Source organism: Rhyacophila brunnea, unplaced genomic scaffold (genome assembly GCF_057557595.1).
Source record: "Rhyacophila brunnea isolate RB1 unplaced genomic scaffold, BYU_Rbru_1.0 scaffold_10, whole genome shotgun sequence".
Taxonomy (NCBI): Eukaryota; Metazoa; Arthropoda; class Insecta; order Trichoptera; family Rhyacophilidae; genus Rhyacophila; species Rhyacophila brunnea.
The window spans coordinates 42,970,632-42,993,011 of record NW_028232752.1 but is presented as its reverse complement, the minus strand read 5'-3'; the positions used below and the strand labels follow the sequence as shown (position 1 = coordinate 42,993,011).

The following is a 22,380-nucleotide window of genomic DNA, read 5'->3' as shown; positions in this document are numbered from 1 at the left end:
CCATCGGGTGAACAACTAGTATATTATGCAGACATACAGTGATACACAAATGGCACTAAATAACCCATCCTAAAATCCACTGGATCGACAAAGTCCTTACGTTCAGGTAGTAGATTGACCCTGATTGATACCTATTTCAGTTTGATATTATGATAGAATTAATATTATCATACAGAGCATATTCTCCGCATTAAATACATACTTTTACGAAATCTAAAATTCAGGAAGCAGATGTTCGGTCATATTTACACACAACTTTAGGCGACCTAAATTGACCATATAATGCCACTAAATAGTGGGAAAATTAATAAACGTAAATGATATAATTATTATGTTAACATCGTAGAAAGAATTCAAGCAAGTATAACAGTCTAATCCAAATGTCCCGTAGACAATGACATTGACAGGCCCAGATTCCGGTGGTTGGAAGATGTCAAGTTTCTAGAGCTGTCGGCAGGACACTGACCCACGATATGGAGAGATGGAGGAAGTTCTTGGAGGAAGCTAGAACCAGCCTTGGGTTATTGGCCACTGGTTTGATAATGATGATGATGAATAAAAATAATTGAAATTGTATTTTGGTGATGGTTGATTGGATATAATATTAAATTTATCATTGATGTAGGCTTGAACAAGCAACTAAATTTACTTCATAAATGCTTAAAACTTTATACATCAATTAGCACTTTGTTTGTTTTAGAAAATATTTCAATGGTCTTATCTTTAATATTAATACTTCATCTAATATTTTCACTCGCATTTGTTGTTCTCCTACTATGTGCCAGATAGCACTGACGGTAAAAAGCATTTTAGTTAAAATATGTGGGTCAAAGTTATCAGAATTGGGTGTAAGTACTTTCATTTGCGATCAAATTCTTTTCCTTACTAAGGTGACTCGTTGGTTAAAGATACATGTACGCCAATTAATAAATGTCTGTTTCAATGCTACGCTTAGGTATATGACCCTTGACTTTTTACCCTTTTCGACCTTTTGGTTCAAATTCTATATAATGGATATTGAAAATTGAGGTTTTCTGTTAAAACACCAGAACTAAGATTTGGGTTGATAATAATTTACAATTAAAAGAATCACATCGATGTGCTCATTGAACAGTAATCACACGAGAATTTTATTCATATTTTTTTATTGTCTATATACTCTATAGACTATGTATATAATAAATATTTATGTACTTATTACGTTGAAATAACATTTGAACATATTTTTCTCAAAATGACGAATTATTTAAAACTACGCTGCTGACCAACTGAATTAAAATTGAGATAAGTAAGTCAAATTAGCATAATTGATAAAAGACCAATCAATAACTCGGACTGCGAATAATGTGAGTTCGAATCCCATTCGGTCCGGTACTATTTTCAGTAAGTTATTCAAAATTATGTATTTTCATATCATTTTTTTTCATGATGAATATATCTATACAATAATATATTATGAATTTCGTATTAGAACGGGATTGGACAATAATTTACACCGCCAATTGAATGTCGAGACAACTCGACGACGGAATCTGGGTGCCGAACAGATGAATAAAATATAAAAGCAATAACTGAAAAAACTAGTATAATATTATTATATAGCAGTGGTTCTCACGTGAAATCTAACTGTGGCCGCGCAATCGACATTGACAGTTCTATGGAAACGTCTGGTGACCGCACCAAATTTCACTTTTGTAGTGATTGAAAATTTAACCAAAATTTTATTTATTAAAAAAATGGATCAATTTATTTATAGACAAGTCCATTTAATAAAAGATATTTGAAAATTTTAGTACATATCTATTTATTTTAAAATAATGCAAATGGAAATTCCTCAACACTCCCTTTTTTCAATGCGAGCCGCATGGCTCCTTCTAAGTTTACATCTGTCAATTGGCTTCGATATTTGTTTTTTATGAAGTGCATTACACTGAATTATCTTTCACAGTATACAGTAGTATGAAAAATCGACAATATCAATAAAGCGATTGTTGCGAATTCTTTGAATTGACTGTATTCTCAGAAACGGACTATTGCACACGTGATCTCATCACAAAAACACATTATGGATCATTTAAGCGTGGAAATAAATTTAAGATAAGTCAAGTGTAGTCAACCAATTTCATAATTTTTTTATAAATAAGTTTTTGAAATATTATTCTGTATAGCGCTGGTGGCCGCAACAAAATCCTCTGGTGACCGCACATGAGAACCACTGTTATAGAGTATCTACTTATGATGTGTTTTTATATTTCAATATTTTAAAATACCTACTGCAAAATCCGCAATATATTGAAATAAACTTTCTAATGGGTCAAAATATCACACAAAATTTCAATATGACAACCAAACTATCAAGAGTATTGCATAATATTCAATATTTATCAACATTAATCATATTTCGCAACATATTGGGCAATTTTGAAGATTGCTCAATCGTGTTGGTTATTTGGACGTTGTATGGAATGTTTGTGCAGTATAAATTGTACCAATTGAAAGTTAGTTACAGCATATTGCGCAATTTTTGCATTGAGAGATATTCCATCCAATTTTTAAAATGCAAGATTGTAATATGAGAGCATGTAAGTAAATCTCAGTAAATATACTTATACTTACAGAGTAGCACTATAGGTACGGTAAAAGTGGCTTGGTGTTGTAGTGATATTGTTGCATAGAAAAATGGGCATTACAGGAAACAATTCCAATACATCCATGGATCGCATACGGTGTTACTGTATACCTACCGATTTACCCATATCATGAACATTAATCGATGCAACAACCATATTAGACTTGTTTGTCTACATACCGGTCCAAATCTAATTTTAAAAAGTTGAATTACGGATTTATGGAGATGGGAAAAAATCATCACGTTAGTTTAAGAATTTTGTCTTAAGCCACTGTTAATATAAATAAATGTTTTTTTTGGCCGAACAGAAAAAAATATTATTAAGAAAAATGTAATAAAACGCCAACATTAATCTAAGATATCATTAATTAGTTCATTAGATTTACTGCGTCGTCTCTGCGCAAACCGACCCTGCCATTAAGCGTTTTCATTAACTTTATTATGACTCAATATATTTGTGTTAGTGACATTTTCCTGTATTTTCGTGCGTGTTTTTTTGAATGAAGCAGCAAAAAAGTTAAACAAATGCCCAACTAGCACAATAGCACTTATGGATTGCTTAATTTACTAAGTGGTCCACTCTTCTACTAATAGATTTTACGTTGGTATCTAATACTTCGCTATTGAAAAAACATATATAAGAACAATACAAATAATATTATAAAGATTTAAGTATGTAACATAATTAAAAAAAAAAAAACTTCCATATCCGTTCCGAACATGTAACTACTAGTGAAAATTTTTTTGAAAAAATATTCGAACATCGGTTTATTATGAATGTACGCTCGAATACCATAATTTATGAAGCGGTCCAAATAATATGTAAAAACTACTAGTTAATTTCATCTTTATTATATAGAATGCACAAAGCTTAGTTAATGGAGCACATCGGCGCAAATCCAGTGAACCCGGATTCAAGTTCTGTTGGAAATCGTACTTTTTCAAAAGATTTTTTTCTAGTAGGTATATATTTCTGTGATATGCTTACAAGCTATGTATGCTATGTCGATAATATTTAGCTTTGCAAGTAGTACCCTCAGATAGACATTTGAGATAACTTACTCAGATACATTTGAAATTCGTTTAAAATATCAGAGATAACAATATTATCTTGTCTTCCCAAAATAACGTGCAATAAATGCGAGCGGCGAAAAAAATGTTTCAACATTAAATCTTAGGCATTCCATCCTATTAGGGCTCTTCCATTGGATTAGATGGTATTTCATTTATCCTGCCTGCTTTATAAATCAATGCTTATTCGATTTCCTTTTGATTACGGCTGCCCGAGTCAGACAGAAAGTAAGCCACGACTCTGCTTTTACTTAATAGAAAGTTACATTGGAGTAATCTTATAATTTCGAATGGTTTATAACTTTCAATTCACAAGTAAAATCCATAGAATACTAAATAATCTACTATATAATATAAAAGTAAGTGGAAGTAAAATAAACATATTTATTCTAAACTAAACATCCACAATGCAATGGTTTTATTATACATATACTTTTTTACGAGAAATGTTAGATATTCGTTCAAACCGTTGAAATCTTGTACTGAATCAAACACATATTGAAAAAAAAACATGAATTTATGCCAGCCGCAGTATCAAACCCATCAAGACCCTGCGCCCACCGCTTGCTTCAGAGACGCGCTTTGCCAACCACCTAAACGGGTAGCATAATATAACGTGGTGATACTAACATATTACTTATTCACTCTGTTATGTTTTAACCTCGATGCATATATCAAGTTAAAGCTCTCGCCATACCATTCCAACTTAATATTAATGAATCATGATATTTTTTTTTTATAAATATTTATACTATAGTCGATCCGATTTATGACGGGAGTTAGCTAGAATAAAGATGCTGTCCTGCTTTGATAGCCTCGCCTAATGAACAATATCAATTTTGTACGCTAATACGTAGTGTATATTATAAACATTGATCAGTGTTCTATAATATCTTACAAACGTCGATAGTATTTTAATTTTAATTTGTAGTTTTCTTGCGCTGTGATATGCTGGTAGGTATCACCAATTACGAGAAAAAATAATTTATTAAAGGACAGTATCGTGCATTCATAGTTAAATTACGCGAGTAACTAATTTATGTATATTAAAATACGTAATCGATACGTAAATACAATGTTACATATTACGTCAAAGGGTAGGGACTTTATATTCGTTTTAGTTAACTGAGGTCTTACGATGGATCGACTATAATCTCTTATTTACTTTACCTTTAGAACACCAAATGTGTTCTTGCTATCATATGTTTCTTTTCTATATAGATTTTTGTTCAAACAGTTCATTAGTATTGATTAATCCAAAAATGTTTTCGACTGAATGTTTGCGCAGATGGCTTTGAAAATATCATTTTTTCTTACATAACTCAAATATCGAATGAAAAAGTTTATAATATATATAAGAAGGTACATAATATGATGTTTAATATACAATTATTTGGCTACTTATTACCTAGTCTACGTGATATAGAAACAAATTAAATAATTATTGTATCTTAAGTACTTACACTTTTGCTTTTATTCAAATACGCGCAAGTAAATGCACTAAATTTTAATATACTTCCGGTGATAGAGTTAGCATTTACCCGCTAACATATCCACACTTGCTTGTTAGTAAGTCCATAATATAATGCACATGTTTTCATCCGCAGCACATTGTACATGGAAAATAATTGCTACCTACTTACAATGATTTTGTACATTTGTTTACGCAAAAATGTATGTATACCTGTACTATGTCAAGTAAGCATGTGTAAACGCTCTAGCACTAATGTATCATTCATATTTTTATTGGATTTCCAGAAATTTAAATGTACGTAAAGAAGTACCTCCCTACTTATGTATTTATCGTCACACCATATTTATCATAACGTAAAATAAAATATATTTATTTTACTGTTGTTGTTTACCTATCACATGTGTGTAGTTTTGATCTATCTACATTGGATACTGTAATTATTTCGTATCCGGAATTCTACCATTCATAACAAAATCGTTTTAATATTCAACTTTATTTTTGATTCATACAAAACTAATAAATATAATTTTAACATAAGCTACAACTTGAGTGACGTTTCAAGTTAAGACTAGTCTTTTACTTCAAAACTAATAAAAATCTTTTCGCGAAATAATTATATTATTGTTTGGTTTATTTTTACAATGTTAACTGTTAATTTATTCATGGTAGAAAGACGTTATTTTAATTAAATTAAAACACAATTAAACCGTGATTGATGTCACATGATGTACGAGATAGTAAAAATATGCTATCTCTCGCATTAGTTTAACTCCGTGAATTTATCTGCAGGATAAATGCAATTTTAGCTAAGCACAACATATTTCAAAATGTTTAATCCTAAACATAAGTATGACACAATTATTGCCGCAGTTCAAACATTCAAACGAGGAACGTAGACTTTACGTCGTATGCCTCCGGATCTCTAGATCAAAACAAGGATCGATTGTTTGACGTTTAAAATATCTACATAATAATTTATATCATTTAAAGATAATATACACATTGGAAAGTCACTGATAGAGCCACAATTCGTCCTAGCTTTTTTCATTAGTTTGATGGATAGCAGAAATCTCCCAGGAAAGACACTCAGGGTGCAGGCCTCATCAAAATTCTCAACGGTTTGGAGTAAGTTCTCTGCTCTCATGTAAAATAAATAAAAACATAATCTGAATAAATAATTCCTGCGTATAAATTCAAATAATCGATTTTCATGAAATATTAATATATTTATATCAACATCATAAAATACATTTTGCACTAGCTGGTATTAGCGCGAAGAAAACTCCTGGAAACGATCATTTAATAAAATTTTCAGGGAACTTAAAAGTTTTTTTACAGTCTGAGTTTGAGATGGATTTTACGAGCGGATCGAAAACAGATAGTGGAGAGAGATGTTTTAGCGAACCGGTTGTTGTAGGAAAAACATAATACAACTTACTGTATAGTGTATACATTGATTAATTGCATGCTTTTATTATTTGAGGAAATCTGAATGCATCATGGTTTTACAATAATTATTGCAAATGTTCATTTAGCTGTAATGTGCTTACTGTAAAACCACTAGTATTTTTAATAACGTATAATTAAACATTACTTAGGTACTGCAAAACTCACATAAATCGTAATTTTAATTTTGTATATGACTAGGCTATACTATTAACAACATTTTATTACAAAAAATCTATTAACGATAATTTAATATGCCAATATAAGTCTCATACTATAAATCTACAAAAAAACATTTTTTTAAACGACAATTTTTGTTTTATTAAATCTTAATTGCACGTTACGGTACGTACATTGCAGCTATGTGAATATTTTAATTGAATATTAAATTGAAATCACTTTAATGTTTTAACTGTATTACACTCAATTCGGTGTCCATTCTACATGTACATCGGGTTATTCAAATACGTATCACTGTACGAGACCTTAATAGGAGAGACAGCGTCTAATAGGACGCCATGTGAAATGTGTTCAACTGTCACGACACACGACTACGAGTATACGGTGTCATGTTAGTTGCCTGTGCAAATAAATTCACCCAGCATAATTAGGCGCTTGCCAGCTGATGTTACGTTGTTTTTCAGAATTAATTTTGATTGAATAAACATATATGGTTGGCTTAGAATATTTTTTTTCGACCATGTCTAATCCTAATAAGATCATAATATGGGCTGGCCTCCACAGAGAGGAGGTTTGTATTAACAGATTTTGTTTTTACGAGAAATGGATGTCAGCCACTTGCTCAACCTATTAGGTCCATACTGTGACTGATTCACCAATTGAAAAACAATATGTGTACTTGCCGGACCCAGGATTCGAACCTGGGACCCACAATGCTATAGATAGGCCAACGGCCATCATGGGTGTTAATTATTATACAATAACCATTTTATAGTATACCTATTGTCTTTACTCTAGTATGCGACATCTTTTCCGAGAATTGATAAAACTTTTTCTTCATAAAGCAACAGTACCTATTTAATGAAAAACAATCTAATCCTATTATTTAATTGCGACATTATTATGAACAAGGGTTAAATAATAGTATTTCTAACTTTAATTTGGTAATAAACTGCGCGAATGGCTCTCCAAGTTGTTCAATTCCTCTCGATTCTGCACGTAACAATGCTGCAAACTTTGGCAGTACTCAAATATTATGTTGATTCTAGATTTACCTCTGGGTTACCACTGAATGACTAGATTTTTGTAGCTATTATTATTTTCAATCAGTATGTTTTGCACATTTCTATATAATATATAATACATTTAATATGTAATAATATGGGAAGATACACACAGTATTGTGAAATTGATTTTCAATGAGGTTAGCTGTGATTTATTGAATTGATTATTTTTGCATTGGCAGCTACTACAAAGTATGAAATATATTCAATTAAGGATATTAGGTAGATGGATACCCTAAAATAAATGAATTATAAACTTTTACATTTCACACATTTAAACATAAGTAGCCATATTGGTAATACTCATTGCATCGTCACCACTTTCTTTAAATATTATATAAAGTTAATTTAGCAGTTATTAATCATTAAATTTATTCTTAAATATTATACGAATAATCGTTTCCCTTTTATTCTAAGCCCAAACATTAAAAACGTCCCTCGGCAGAAAGGCAATTTCCCTCGATTTGTGAATATTTGATGTAACTCAAAGCATTGCAATAACATTACTCTCAGATCTTTTATTTCGTAAATTCTTCCTGGGGGTGTTTTGAATCGCAATTATTTACAAAAAAGCCCGTTTGATTCGTAATATTGCAAGGGAACGTGATATTGTTTTTCATATAAGTAATTGAAGCGATGTATGTGATTCATCAAAAGCGTTAAAGTATACTTAAAAGATCATCATATACTAATGATCAAAATTATTAAAACTCAAATAACCATTGTACATTTAAAAAAATCTGTCAATATTTTAAATTGTATTTTACTTTTGAGCAATAACTGTATATTTTTGAAGTGACATTTCTCAAAATAAAATGTTATGACTGCGAAAGGTGCTCTAAGACTTAGAGACTTGATTCACTTGATTTTTCCTTGATATGGTTTAAATTTTAGTCATAAAAATTAATAGTCTGCGCGTTAAAAAAAATGTATTATGCCATTTTTTATTAGGTAAAGTTCATCTAAATTTTCTAAATATTTCGGTCTATTTGGCTTCTTGTACCAATATTATGTGCAATAACTGATACAGGTTTTTCTTTGACATGCAATTAGTATTATAATGGGAATGATTTGGTTCTGGTATAAGTCGAATATACTTTGAGTATTAATTAATACAGCATTAATTATTAATATTATTAAAGCAAAGTATTAATTAATAAAGCAAGAATTATATTCATAACAATTAAGGTTTTACAGTATTGGCAATATTAAGAAGTTTGATGTATTATTATCTACGTAATGAAATATATATTTTTTTTAAATACTTCCAGTTTTGACAGATACAAAAGATAACGGTGCAATCAATGTCAAATCAATCAAATCAAATCATCCGTTTGAAATACTTTTTTTCAACTTCATTTTGTGCTTTCAGGTTTCGTCTATATGAAAATATTATAGACGGCAAAGGACGAATATCTCCGTTGTAAACAAAATGATATCTATGAGTTCGAGTGTCAACTATACGATGGTCCGATAATATCAAAAGCAATGCGAATAGTGGAAAGTGATGATCGCCATAGTGACATAACTATGGCATTCAAAAAGAGTCAAGATCCTCGACTATGAAGGAAACGAAAACAATGACAAATAGAAGGTTTTCCTCGACGCTTTCGAATACATCACATTGTTGTTAGTGGCTATGGAGAAAAATATTTTATTATGATAAATCTATAAATTCAATCGCGAAAAATAATGAAAAATATTTTTGCTTTGTAGGCGCATTAAAATGATATTTTGATTTATATCAAGCTTCCTCCGCTATGACTCCGCGAAAAAGGATATCCTGGTGAGGGTGATAAAAACGAATTGTCAGAGTATATTTTTTTTACATTCGATACACCGCCATTATTTATTACACAACCATTGTTGTGTTAAGGTCCAGACATGTTTCATAACACACCAAAATACTAATTTTGAGAACAATGTATCAAACTCGGTGACAACAGATTCGCTTGGTTTTCTGACATTCAAAAAAGTAATTTTTTGTAAAAGTAAGGTTAACTCATACATTTCAGAACAATATTACATTATAAACAAATATTTTGAAGTACAGTGGTTTTAATTAAATATATATATTCTTTCAAACATTGATTAAAAAAATATTAATGTAATGCTCGCTATTAGAATGCAAATGGCTAAGGTAACATTCAATGCGGAGTATCTGGGACTCATAACAAGAGTTGAGTATTTCCCGTGAAAATCTCAATCTCGAGATTCGGGATTTCCCGAAATGTTAGAAATTTCAATTCTCAAGATTAGGGATGGAGAATTCCCGTCGGTAAATTCCCGTAACCCAATTCTACTTATAACTGTACTCAGTAAAAACCAAATGCCGTATATTCGATACTTTCATTCTGACGGTGCTGCTATACAGTAGTGAGTCATGGCACCCTACAAAGATTTATTGCCTATATAGATCATATTATCTATGCAGGCAGGGTTGGATTAATCTTGGAGGAGCCATGAGGAAATACATATTATAACGCTCAAAAAATAAACTTTATATGACATCGCTACAAAATACTCTTAAATTTAAAAATACAATACTCTTCGTAAAAGATAGCAATATATTCAAAATTTAAAATTCAATTTTGACCAATGGCAATCTTTTACCATTGTCAATGATTTTTTAAGCCTTGGTCTCCTTATCATTAGAGACGTGGACTTTAAAAGATTTAGTCGTACGGTAAATCCAAGCATATTTATTATGACTATTTATGTAATAAGAAATAATTTTCAGTAAAAGAGGTTATCACAAATTTTAAAAATACTGCTTAGGTTTCTGTTAATGATAATCTATTTTGCCCTTAATTTGAATTATTATTTCAATTGTATCTTTTGGCTACGCATACTCCGTAGCGTTGAAGATTTGTTATAACTGGCCCAGAATATAGAGGTTTAGGTACATACTGCAATACGTGTCAAAATCAATTGGTTATTTTATCGCTGGTAAAACTAATTAAATTTACATTACCAATTAAAAAATCGGGATTATAAATTCACAAACTATTATAGAGAACAGTGTTGTTAACGAACACTTGCTACACAGTTTCAGTTTCAATAACTTAAAATGTAAAAAAATATATTAACTTATTAACCACTGGAGAGATCTAAACCACTTCCACGATTCGTATATCTATCCTTCCAAGTAATTTTCTGCACATTGATTGTACGAATTACCTAAGGGAATGGCAGTCGGTTCTTGGCAATCAAATGGAAACGATTGTAGCAATCCTAGAACGATGCATTTGTTTTACTATTTCTAGCTTTAGCTGCCAGTCTGATGTACAATAACGTAGGGACGTTGTAATAACTTTAATGATACATTTCAAAGTAGTGATATTTTGTAATAAAAATATTTTATCAATAAAAATTAAATAATTGATTTTAAAAATATAGAAGTCATTTAGTTGAATATTAATTAGAATAATTTATTTGTATGAATACATAAGTTATTTTAAGTAGGTATATTAATTATGCCTATACTTACAATAATTATTATCAAAAACTGCTTGCAAGTAAGAACGCAACACCAACAATTTTTATAGGTGTATATGTTTATAGGTGTACCCTCAACAAACCAGTTAGTCGTTAGTTTATGTTATTTGAAAAATATTATTAGTAATCGTATCTACCTAATTGGAAATATCCGCAAGTACCTATCTTAATACCTACGAATCTCGTTTTTTCAGGTATGTATATTTATTAGGTAAGTATATGAAAATGCTTCGTATTTTAAAACAATGAAAAATTAGTCTAAATAACAATCGTGTGTGGTACGCGACAAAAGTGAAACTTTATATCTGCACTTTTCCACTGTTAATAAAAGTCTGCTTATTACTTTTTTCAATTATAATTTCTGATTTTTTTTATTTATTTAATATTGTAATAATTAAATATTTTTTTTTTGTACTAGGTTACCACAAAGTCCAAATACCGGGTGTAATATTGCTATTAATTAAGTATTGAACCTACAAAATTCTATCTCCTGTATACTATACGATTACCAACGAAGTCACAAGAGAAGACCCAAAATGAAGAACACTTACCAGATAAGTTAATTGAGCCTTTGCTGAAAGCAAGTGCTTTCCCGGAAGTGAAATAGTTTTCATCCTACCAAACGAAGTGCAGTATTTTCTTTGTTTGATTATGCCATAGTCACTTTATGTCACAAAACTTTATAACGAAAAGTTTTATAATTATTCTAGAATTCATTAAATGACACTTATTTTTACAGCTATAGATCCAAGTCCCACTCGGTAAACAAAAAACCTAATAAATATGTTTCTGATGCATCACAAAAAATTATATATTTCTTTATTTGAATAAAAGAATAGTTTAATTATTGTATTCCTAATACTAGCACTATTTTTAAATAAACTTGTACATATTATTTCAATGAAGATCGATAATAATAAAGTGGCCAAATTTATTAGTATAATATAGATATATTATGTTACCAAAAGGATTTATTTTATAATTAACTAAAATCTATTGAAATGCCACAGTTCTTATCATACTCACAATTTATTGTTTGCGACTATTTTCAGTGAAAATAGCATAACAATGAAAATTTATTTTCGAAAATAAAGTGATAAAAGTTAAAAACTGCATCATGCTAAGAGTGAAAACGACAAATGGTCCAATTTAGTTTCCGGGGCCCATGTGGTAGTCCGATGGAAAAAGTTTCTCCGCAAATTTAAACCGGCGAACTTTTGATCCGAGTCAGAGACTTATAATTATTACAACGAGCTGTTGAAGTTAGTTACAAAAACTACTTTTTAACATGATAAAAATGCCTATTTTATATTGGATGATGAACATTATCATCATCAGCCATAATCTATTTACTGTTGGATTAATATTTCTGTTAGTAAATTCCACTCTCCTTCATCGTATTTGCTGCGTTGTCACGTAGTTCCGCATATCAACTATTTTTCGTCAATCCGTTAGGTTTATTCTGCATCTTGGGTTCAGTTAAGATTATCCCTTTTTTTAAGTATGTATCCAGCCAAATTATATTGAGATGTGTTTAATGAATTATATTCAATGTTTTCTTTGTAATCAAATTGTATTGTATTGAAAGTATTAAAAAATAAAATGAAAAACTAGATGCAGCCAATTAAATTATACAAGTCTAAAATAATTTATAATGTTCTTGTATGTATAAAATATTAATAGATATTACAATCATGCCTTTGTATTTAATTATTTTTTCCTCAAAGGGGCAAAATAAAAAAAAACCAGAAAAATTAGAAATATTCATTGAATTTAAAAAATAATTAAGTAGTTACCTAAATAAAGTGATAAATAATATTATTATTTAAGACCCTTATTATAAGATTTTATATGCAAAGTAAACTGCAATATCCCGGACATGACTTTTAACCTTTAGATTCATAACAATATAGTCAATCGTCAAATATTAATTATCAAACTCGCTTACCTCAACTATTTTTCATTTGTTAAACATTCTATTCTCTAAGTACTTTTCTATGATGAATTTTTACTTTTATAAGAACTAGAAAAATACAAGGTGCCAGTGCCACCTGTCAACATTCATAAATGTGGTTTAGTTACAGTTGACAAACTATTATGGAAGTATCCTATCATTTTTTGTTTTCTTTCACGACCCGATTGAGTTGCCTAGAATCACATTTTGCAATTTTGTCATTTTTTAGTTAAATATACCAAGTGATTTTAAAGACATTAATCTATATGAAGAAAAACAGTTGGCTATAAAAAGTCACTTTATAACATGTGAAAATCGTTGACAAATTTGACTATTGGTGTCATAGCTCACATTTTACATTGAATAATGTGAGTTCTGTCATCAAGGTCTTTTTTTTCTCACAGTGCGCTGTTTTTTTCTGCAGCCTTAGGATTATTATATAATATCTATTTAAAAAAAAATATATTGTAAATCGAATCAGTCATTTATTTATATTCAAAGGAGCTCAATTCCTTTTTTTCATTTTCAGTTTCTATTAATTTCAAATTTAGAATTGTGTTGACGTGTATCTTTTCTTATACCTTACCCTGTATAAGACGTCTTCTGCCTATCTCGCTCTCACGTACACATATACATATGTTTTCTCTCATATGTTACAGATAACCTAGACAAATATATTATATAATCAACTAGAAAACTATACGTTTTTAGGTACAATTAATTGAATAGAAAGCCTTAAATGGAGACGGGCTGGACATATAGCTCGAAGAAGAGACAATCGTTGAACAAATCTAGTCATCTCGTGGTATTCAAGAAGTACAAAACGTCCGCAAGGTAGACCTAGAGGCCGCTGGATCGATGAAATGATAAAGTTCTGCGGAAGTACGTGGCAACGCAATGCACAGGACCGAGAGAAGTGGAAGCAGCTTGAAGAGGCCTTCATCCAGCAGTGGATAGATTCCGGCTGATGATGATGATGATGTGAATTTCACCGTTTTTTTAATTGATGAAAAATGGATTTTTCAAAGCAAATACTAAAGTTTTAATAAATAATAATATAATCACGGATGGGTTTCGTTAATATCTCTAAATAAAAGTTTGTATATTATATAACCAACTTTATAACTCTAGTTAGTACCCACATTGTGTTGCAATTTAAGTAATTAATGTATTGGTTTTTGTATATATATTATATTTAGGCTACTTAACGGTGAATTTGCAGATGACATTGTTGTCTTTTTGCGAACGACCCAAAAGACTTTTAGAACAGAGCTTGCAAATGAAATCCACAAAGCAGGTTTAACGATCAATGTCTCGATAACAAAAGTTTTGCTTTGCTGAATCAAAAGCGATTCTCATCAATGGCACTTAAACCGAGCGGGTCAACAACAACATCTATCTTGGACAACAAATCTCAATTAATTGTGTATGTGTGACGAATTTTCTCGCAAAACGAAACTGTCGTGGAGCGTATTTGGACGCCTTCAAAAGTGACGTCCCATTGTATCTTAAGCTTAAAGTTTTCAACCAATGTGTGCTACCAACACTCACGTGTGAAATATGGACTCTTAATGTATTTAACGAATTACATAATTTTGAAAAAAAAGTTAAAATTTGTCGTAATTAGTATGTCACCTGGCAGCATAGTGGACAATGAGCGGACTGGGGCGTAAACCCGGGTGTTTTACTCTTTTCAAAAAGATTTTTTCTATTGGTTATAATATTATATTTTCTCAGAAGTGTTTTTCAAAATTATGTATGTTCAATAATTAGAATGGTAGGTACGCTCAAATCTTGTGAATTATTCGTTGAATAAAAGAAATGGTTAATTAAAAAAATTATATTTTTTTTATTCGGGATTTAATAATTATACACGATTGGAGAATGCAATATTCTTGAAAATGCATAAACAGCCTTTTGATTTTTGATTCTTACGTTATTTTTCCAAAATATTTGTCATTCAGATGATGTAAAAAAATCACTCGTTTCACTTTAACTAGCAATAGGATGAAAAAGCATTTGAAATAATAATAAAACCATCACACATAGTAAGTATACGTAATAATAATTTAGATCAGTCTAATTAGAATTACCTATCACTAATTTTGTTTAGAAGCAGGATTCAAACCCACGCTTGTACTTTGTATAACATTTAGAATTTCATTATATTATGAGTGATGATACATTATAATGTATAATAGTAGATATAGGTAGGTAGTACCTTTACGATAGAATGCAGATTTAATTTTTTATTCTCGCCTTTGTAAAAATAACGTTAATTATACTAATCTTACTTGACATTAATAAATCACTTCTGTTGAAGCTACGCAATTATTAATTATAGGATTAGAGGGCCACTTTGGACTTAAAAGACTTAATAAAGAAAAGAGCAGCACAGACTAGAAATATTCGCCTTTTTTATTTGTGAAGAGTCATCATCATTCATCTCACTCCAATAATTGATTGTGCATGTTGGCCACCCCCGGAAATACATCCTATCTGTCTGCCTCAAGGTTCTACGACTACCTTAACATCAAGATTGTTGTATTTTTTTTTACATAATCCATCCATCATATTATAATGTTACCCGATATTCCTCTTCATTCTGATATGTTATTGGTATTGGCAGTTGGTTTTCCTTGAGACACACCCTGGTCACCGAAGTTGCCTTATTTTAATTCGTGAGATGAAAAAAAATTACTTCACAACACGTACACTCCAGGGTATTAAAGACCTCTCACTTCCAAAGATAATTCCAGCTATCTCTTATCTATGAGGATATTAAGATAAGATCCAGCACTCCGGCCTGATGGAATTTTGTAGAGCTTTATTTGAGTTGTATAGAAAAATCTTAATCTGAAGTGTCTCTGTAAACCATAATACAATTTATTTGCTATGGTGATTATTTTTTAGCTAATGCCAGTGTTTCATTGAGAAGTGATGCGTGATCCCAGATATATAAACTTGTCGACTTTCTCTGTTAAAATGAATGGAAACAAAAATAATTATAAAATAAAATATAGAACGCTTGTTAACAGTAAAGTTAGAAACTGAAAATATTTAATACATTCAATGTTCCGAGGCATGTAAATAGACACAGGGCATTCATAAACTGAGAAATAAAGTAAATCTATACGAGAAATATTAAGACTGGAAAAGCATGGTACAATGATAAAGTGCTTCAAAATAATTGGAGAAAGGGCTTGATAATGTAAAATACATCTATAAGATTATCAATTTCACAGGTAATAAATAAATTATTAACTGCACGATATATTTCTAATAATGTTCTATTCCAGAGCACTAGACATTTGTCAATAGCCATACCCAGGTGATAAATATATTTTTTGTCATGGCTAGTCATTTTTATTATCTTTGAAGTGGGTTTTTTCTTAAAGTTACTTTTTGAGCCTCGTTTGGGCTTGATTAAGTTATCATAATCAGCAAAAGTTTATTTTCCATAATATTCCCCATGATAAATGATGAAAGTTTTCAAGCAAGTGTTAAGTATTTTCGAGTATCGCTGAGTAACTTTTCGCTTTTCGTATCGGCTATAAACTTAGTTTTCAACAATTAATGAAGCAGTCAATTTACTCAAAATTTAAAGTCGATGATTTATTATTTTCATTATCAAATTGGAAAATCATTTTCTATTAACGAAAATGATATATTGTTATTGCAATAACTATAATTTAAAATATTACATGCACTACCTATCTATCGATACGTATTTCTAAATATTAAATAATTATAAGCAATGCATCGAAAACTTAATTTATTATATAAATTAATATTTTCTCTATTGACTGAGTAATGGAAATTATAGTCGGGTACATGTACAGTCTATAAATAAAATAAATAAATAAGGTCTAATATAATATAATTACCATTTACACTATTATGTGATTGACAAAATTATTAGCTGGTTTCTTTTTTGATATTTTTGATAATTTTTAATATTATTTTTTTTTTGTTTTGGTTGATTGAGTAAAAACAACCATTTTAATACAAGACGATTATATCTCAGAGTAGTCCTGAAAAATATTTTTTTATAAATGCAAAGTTAAAAATGAGCTTGAATTACAAAGTGATTTGTAGATTATTCAATCATTAAATTTGCCTAAATAACCTTCTTGTCAGCTTCAGTTTCTTATATTATTTAGGCTCCATAGTACGAGTTTCAACATCTTTGGGTATGGTGGATTTTTGGTACATAATATTGACTTTATAATTCCAATATCTAGACATTTATAATTATTATTAATAAAATATATATTACATCACCAGTCTGTTGTGCAGTTGTTCAAATAAGGAAATGTCAAATAAAAAATGATTACTTTATCAGATATTATTCTGTAAGTAAAACTCATTTAAATATTTCAAATTTACGATTATATTACTATACCTACTTACCATAATTTATTACCTATGTGTAATAAAATTAGTATTGTAGGAACTTACCACAATTTTATTTTTAATAGTTTTCTTTGTTTTTTTTAATAAAGAGACTCCTAAAATAGAGGATATGGATACCAGATGTACATCATATGAATACGTGTATTAAATAAGGCTCTAAGTACCAAAAAGTAGCATTGCCTGTAGTTACAAAATACCGAGTCATTGCAGTGAGATTTCATGAAGCAGACCTTTTGAAACATGTTCGTTTACAGTGTGAAGCAATCACGGAAGCTTCTATAATTATAGGTATTAAGAACTCGCAAGTGTCAACACACCATCGTCAGCTATTTTATATTGAATGCCGTTGACCACTGCAGTGCTACTTACACCATTATAAATAAAACACGCCAACGGACTTACAACGTCGACAGGTTTAATTATTTTGCTGTATTTTTTTGACTTGCTTGAGGCACTTAGACTATGGTTGAAGTTATTGGCGTTGGTAAGTAGAACATTTTTCTATAAAAATGTCAGTTTTTATGTTTTTGGTACTTAGCGCCTTAATTAATACACGTATTCAATGTAGTACAGTATGATTGAATGATGAACAGTAGAAAAGAATATTTTTTTTCATCGGTAGCATTGTATACCTACTCGTACCTACATTCTTAATTTAAATAAAATGACATCATGATGTTGATCTGATGCCTAGATTATTTACTATTATTTGACATTTAACGTTATTTTTCATCTACATAATCATGTTTTAAAACTTATTTTAAGCTTGAAAACTATGTGTTTATTCACTTTAAATGGAGCTTAAATGCGCTGAGAAAATATTTACAATGTAATATGCTTCCCTTGTTTGCGAAAGTGATAATTTACAAAAAAAGTACTGCGTTTTTATCACAATGTGGCAGGAGAAAATAAATATTACCGTAGATTTAATTTGTAATTGTAATTACTATATTGCGATTTTTCCTATCAAATTTCATTATACAAAATTAATGTTTTTAGGTAGGTATGTATACTAGTAATTTGAATGTAGGTAGGTATATACTTGGATTACATTTGTATATTTCAGAATATTATTATTATATAATAATAGACGTGTTGTAGTATTCGTCAGAAGTAGGCATATTCTTTTTTTTATTGGCTCTATAATCCTATCTGAATCTTTCCCACGTGCTCCACGACAAGGTTTCTTAACAGATTTTTGTTTTTATGAGAAATGGATGTTAGTCACTTGCTCAACCTATTAGGTAAGTATATAATCTGAGTCCAAACACACATTGAAATTTTTGAAACAGCATTTGAATTTTTGCCAGATCTGGGATTTGAGCCCGGGACCCACTACATTATAAGCATAACGCGTAGCTACTCCGCCATCGCGGGCGTTGATTATATTATTTACTGTTAGTACTAAAAAATAAGTTTTCAAAATACTAACTTTACATTCTACATATGAGTCTAAGACATTGAAAACCTAAAAGATTCTAATCTAAGAGCTTTTAGGCTCCATATCAGTTGAAACATGGCCTTATGATGAGAGGTTCAGAAGAAATTTATAAGACACGTTGTATGGGTACCATCCGTAACTTTGTGCTTACTCAAACACATACTGTAGTTAGTTATACAGAGATCTTGATTTGACTAGAAATGATAACCCTGCCTCTTTTGCTAGTGTTGATCGATGTGTTCCTATATGTATTAATGAAATTAGAAATATTGGATATTTGTTCCGCCAATTGGCATCACTAACCTGCCATTTCTAATTCAAATAGTTCCAGTTGTAAGGAATATAACTTACTATGGTCAAACACATTCCTCGATGTTTCATGTCATGTTGTGAAGTGATTTATAATATTCACGGACGTAAATAAATAGGTAAATCTATCTTCTTGAATTCTATCTTCACTTATTGGATTGATAGGTACAATTGCGATTACAGAATAACTTAAATACAAATACTTACGTCATCATCGTTGATAAGTGCGTTTCTATTTTTAATTCTATCAATGATAATGTATACCTAAAAGGTTTTATCTAATTCGACCGATGCACAATTTGCCACTACAGTTATATTTTTTGTATCGTTTCAGAACTTGAAAAATCAGATAATGACAACCAATCTGTGGGTGGAGCAATCATGGTATGATTACAAACTGCGATGGGAGCCAAAGGAGTATGGTGGCGTCCATATGCTGCACGTGCCTTCAGATCATATATGGAGACCTGACATCGTACTCTATAACAAGTGAGATATTTTTCATTAACTGCTTTGATATTTCTTGTCAAAATTTTTGGCATCAAAAGTATCAGAAAACGGAAACATAGCTTTTGATTCCAAAAGTTTTATGGCACAATAATGTGTGCTTATAATGAAATAATTAAATTATTGTTGTGTTTACATAATATTATCTACTATATTACATATTTATAATATTTTAGAATTTGATTATTTTCGCTGTATTAAATTTTCTTTTTAAGAGAATTAATTATTATAAGATGTGCCTAATAAAAATTCGATGAAGAATGACTGAAAGTTTTTGTTGGTAAATATTTTTACAGTATTTTTATGTTTTATTTTTATACACGATACTTTCAAACTACTCTTAGAAAAATATTTGATTTTCAAAGCCGGGTTTTTGGTAAGGTGTATAATATTTACTTTGTATGAATAAAAACATGTAAAAAATCGTTTACAGGTAAATACGCAACGATAACGGTTGTACACCGGCAACTGAAGATTAATTCAACTGAAAGTATTTTTAAACTTCTTCTTTAATAATTAAGTATTAAATTAGTTATATGCAGTCTAGTTTTATTGGAAAAAAACCATATCATAAGAATTGTTCGTTCGTAGGCATTATACTTCTAAGTATTTATCAATTTTCGTTATAAAAACACAAAAGGATGTGATATTTACTTAGGCTGTATATTAGTAACGAAGCGATCCGGCGTTGCAAAAATTCAACTATAAATACATAATATTATTATGTAAACGATTTGTTAAATCCTTTTTTCCCTTGACTAAACAGATTCGTGTTGTGTTTATCTATTACAATATTCATATTAGGATACATATTTATTGGCATCATTTGTACGGAAAAGAATAGAGTTTTTAAGTCATAATTATTTAGTAATTTTGTATTTGAAAGATATATTATATGGCGCATGTCGCAGAATCAATAGCATGCCGTTTATCAAGGAGTCGCATGAATGATAAATCTGAAACATGATTGATTGGACAGAATATGTCCCGCGGAGTAATATTCGAATTGTAAATAGTCCCGACATGAGCAATTATTTATGTTTTAGCGGTATAGTTTTGAAATGAATCTTATTAAATAGTTTATTATAAACCACTCATAATATATTAATTTAACCACTAGAGTCAAAGATTTTCTTCTGTATTTATATCCACTCAAATTATTTCAAAGCTTTATTTTTGAATTAATTATGGTGTATCATCATCAGTCGTAGTGCAACAGCCCGAAAGAGGATAAGTGACTATAGAAGACGAAAACGTCTTCTATAGTCCGGTGTATCCTCCACAATCCTCATCTGATCCGGGATTCCAATCATTCGTGCATACTAGGCTACGCCATTGAACTACCGCAGTGTTTCCCAAAGTGTAGTACGCGTACCCCCTGGGGTACAGGGATTTGGTGGGGGTACGCGCCGTACCGGGATTCGGCTGCGCCTGGTGCAACAAGCATTAATACAACATCAATACAACATCCATGCTAGAAGGTTTATCGCATGCGGAAGAAGAGCAATTGTTGGAATTAACTTCAGATGGATTCTTGAAAAATAAATAGGTATATAACGAGTAACATCACTCTGGTTGCAAATGCAACATGTGTATCCAGTTTTAACAGAGAAAGTCCTGAAATACATCTTGCCTTTGCAACTTCATATATATGTGAAGTTGCTTTTTCAGCATTTGTAGACATTCAGTCAAAAACAACAGGCTCTTGGATGTGGAACCGCATCTCAGATTAAAATTTATAACCAAGGAATTAAGTTACGATGATATGTCGTCTCAACATAAACAATTTCACTCTTCTTATAATATAACTTTTATTTATTTTATAACCTATGAATGAATTTAAATTTTTTTGTTCATGTAATAAAAAAAATATTTATTTTGATTGTTATTAAAGTATATGCAATTTTTTTTTTGATGAAGGGTACTCAGCGTTACGAAAATTATAGAAGGGGTACACAGGTGTCGAAAGTTTGGGAAACACTGAACTATCATAATACGGGTCTATCAACACTCTCCCGCCCAGATGGTTTCGTATAAAAAACTTTTCGGACAGGTCGGCTCAGGTCCGTTCGATAAAACCCATTTTAGTCGAGTAATTTTGTTAACTTGGATGATGTTGGGTTCCCCAAATTCCTCGTAGACATCATTGCTATAACGTATGCACCACACTCCATCTTCATTATTTACTCTAAAGATTGCTCTCAAAATCATTCGTTCGAAAATCAGAAGACCGTTATCAGATTTGTTGATGATGACCCAATATTCTGATTCATATGAGGTCTGACCTCAGCAGTATTTTGTATATCTGTATTATTACGTTCCTAGATAGAAGAGTGTTTACGGATTCTAAAGTAACGCTAATTGGCCACCTGTACTCGTTATATTATATTA

General features: G+C 30.4%; 1 protein-coding gene across 1 annotated transcript in view; it reads left to right on the top strand.

Moving 5' to 3' along the window:
* LOC147079231 (acetylcholine receptor subunit alpha-like) overlaps window positions 1-22,380 on the top strand; it is an 836,032-nt gene that overhangs the window by 113,793 nt on the left and 699,859 nt on the right. Inside the window, exon 3 of the mRNA XM_085954767.1 lies at window positions 19,817-19,971. Coding sequence (XP_085810893.1) covers window positions 19,817-19,971 — 155 coding nt within the window. The remainder of the gene's footprint in view (window positions 1-19,816; window positions 19,972-22,380) is intronic.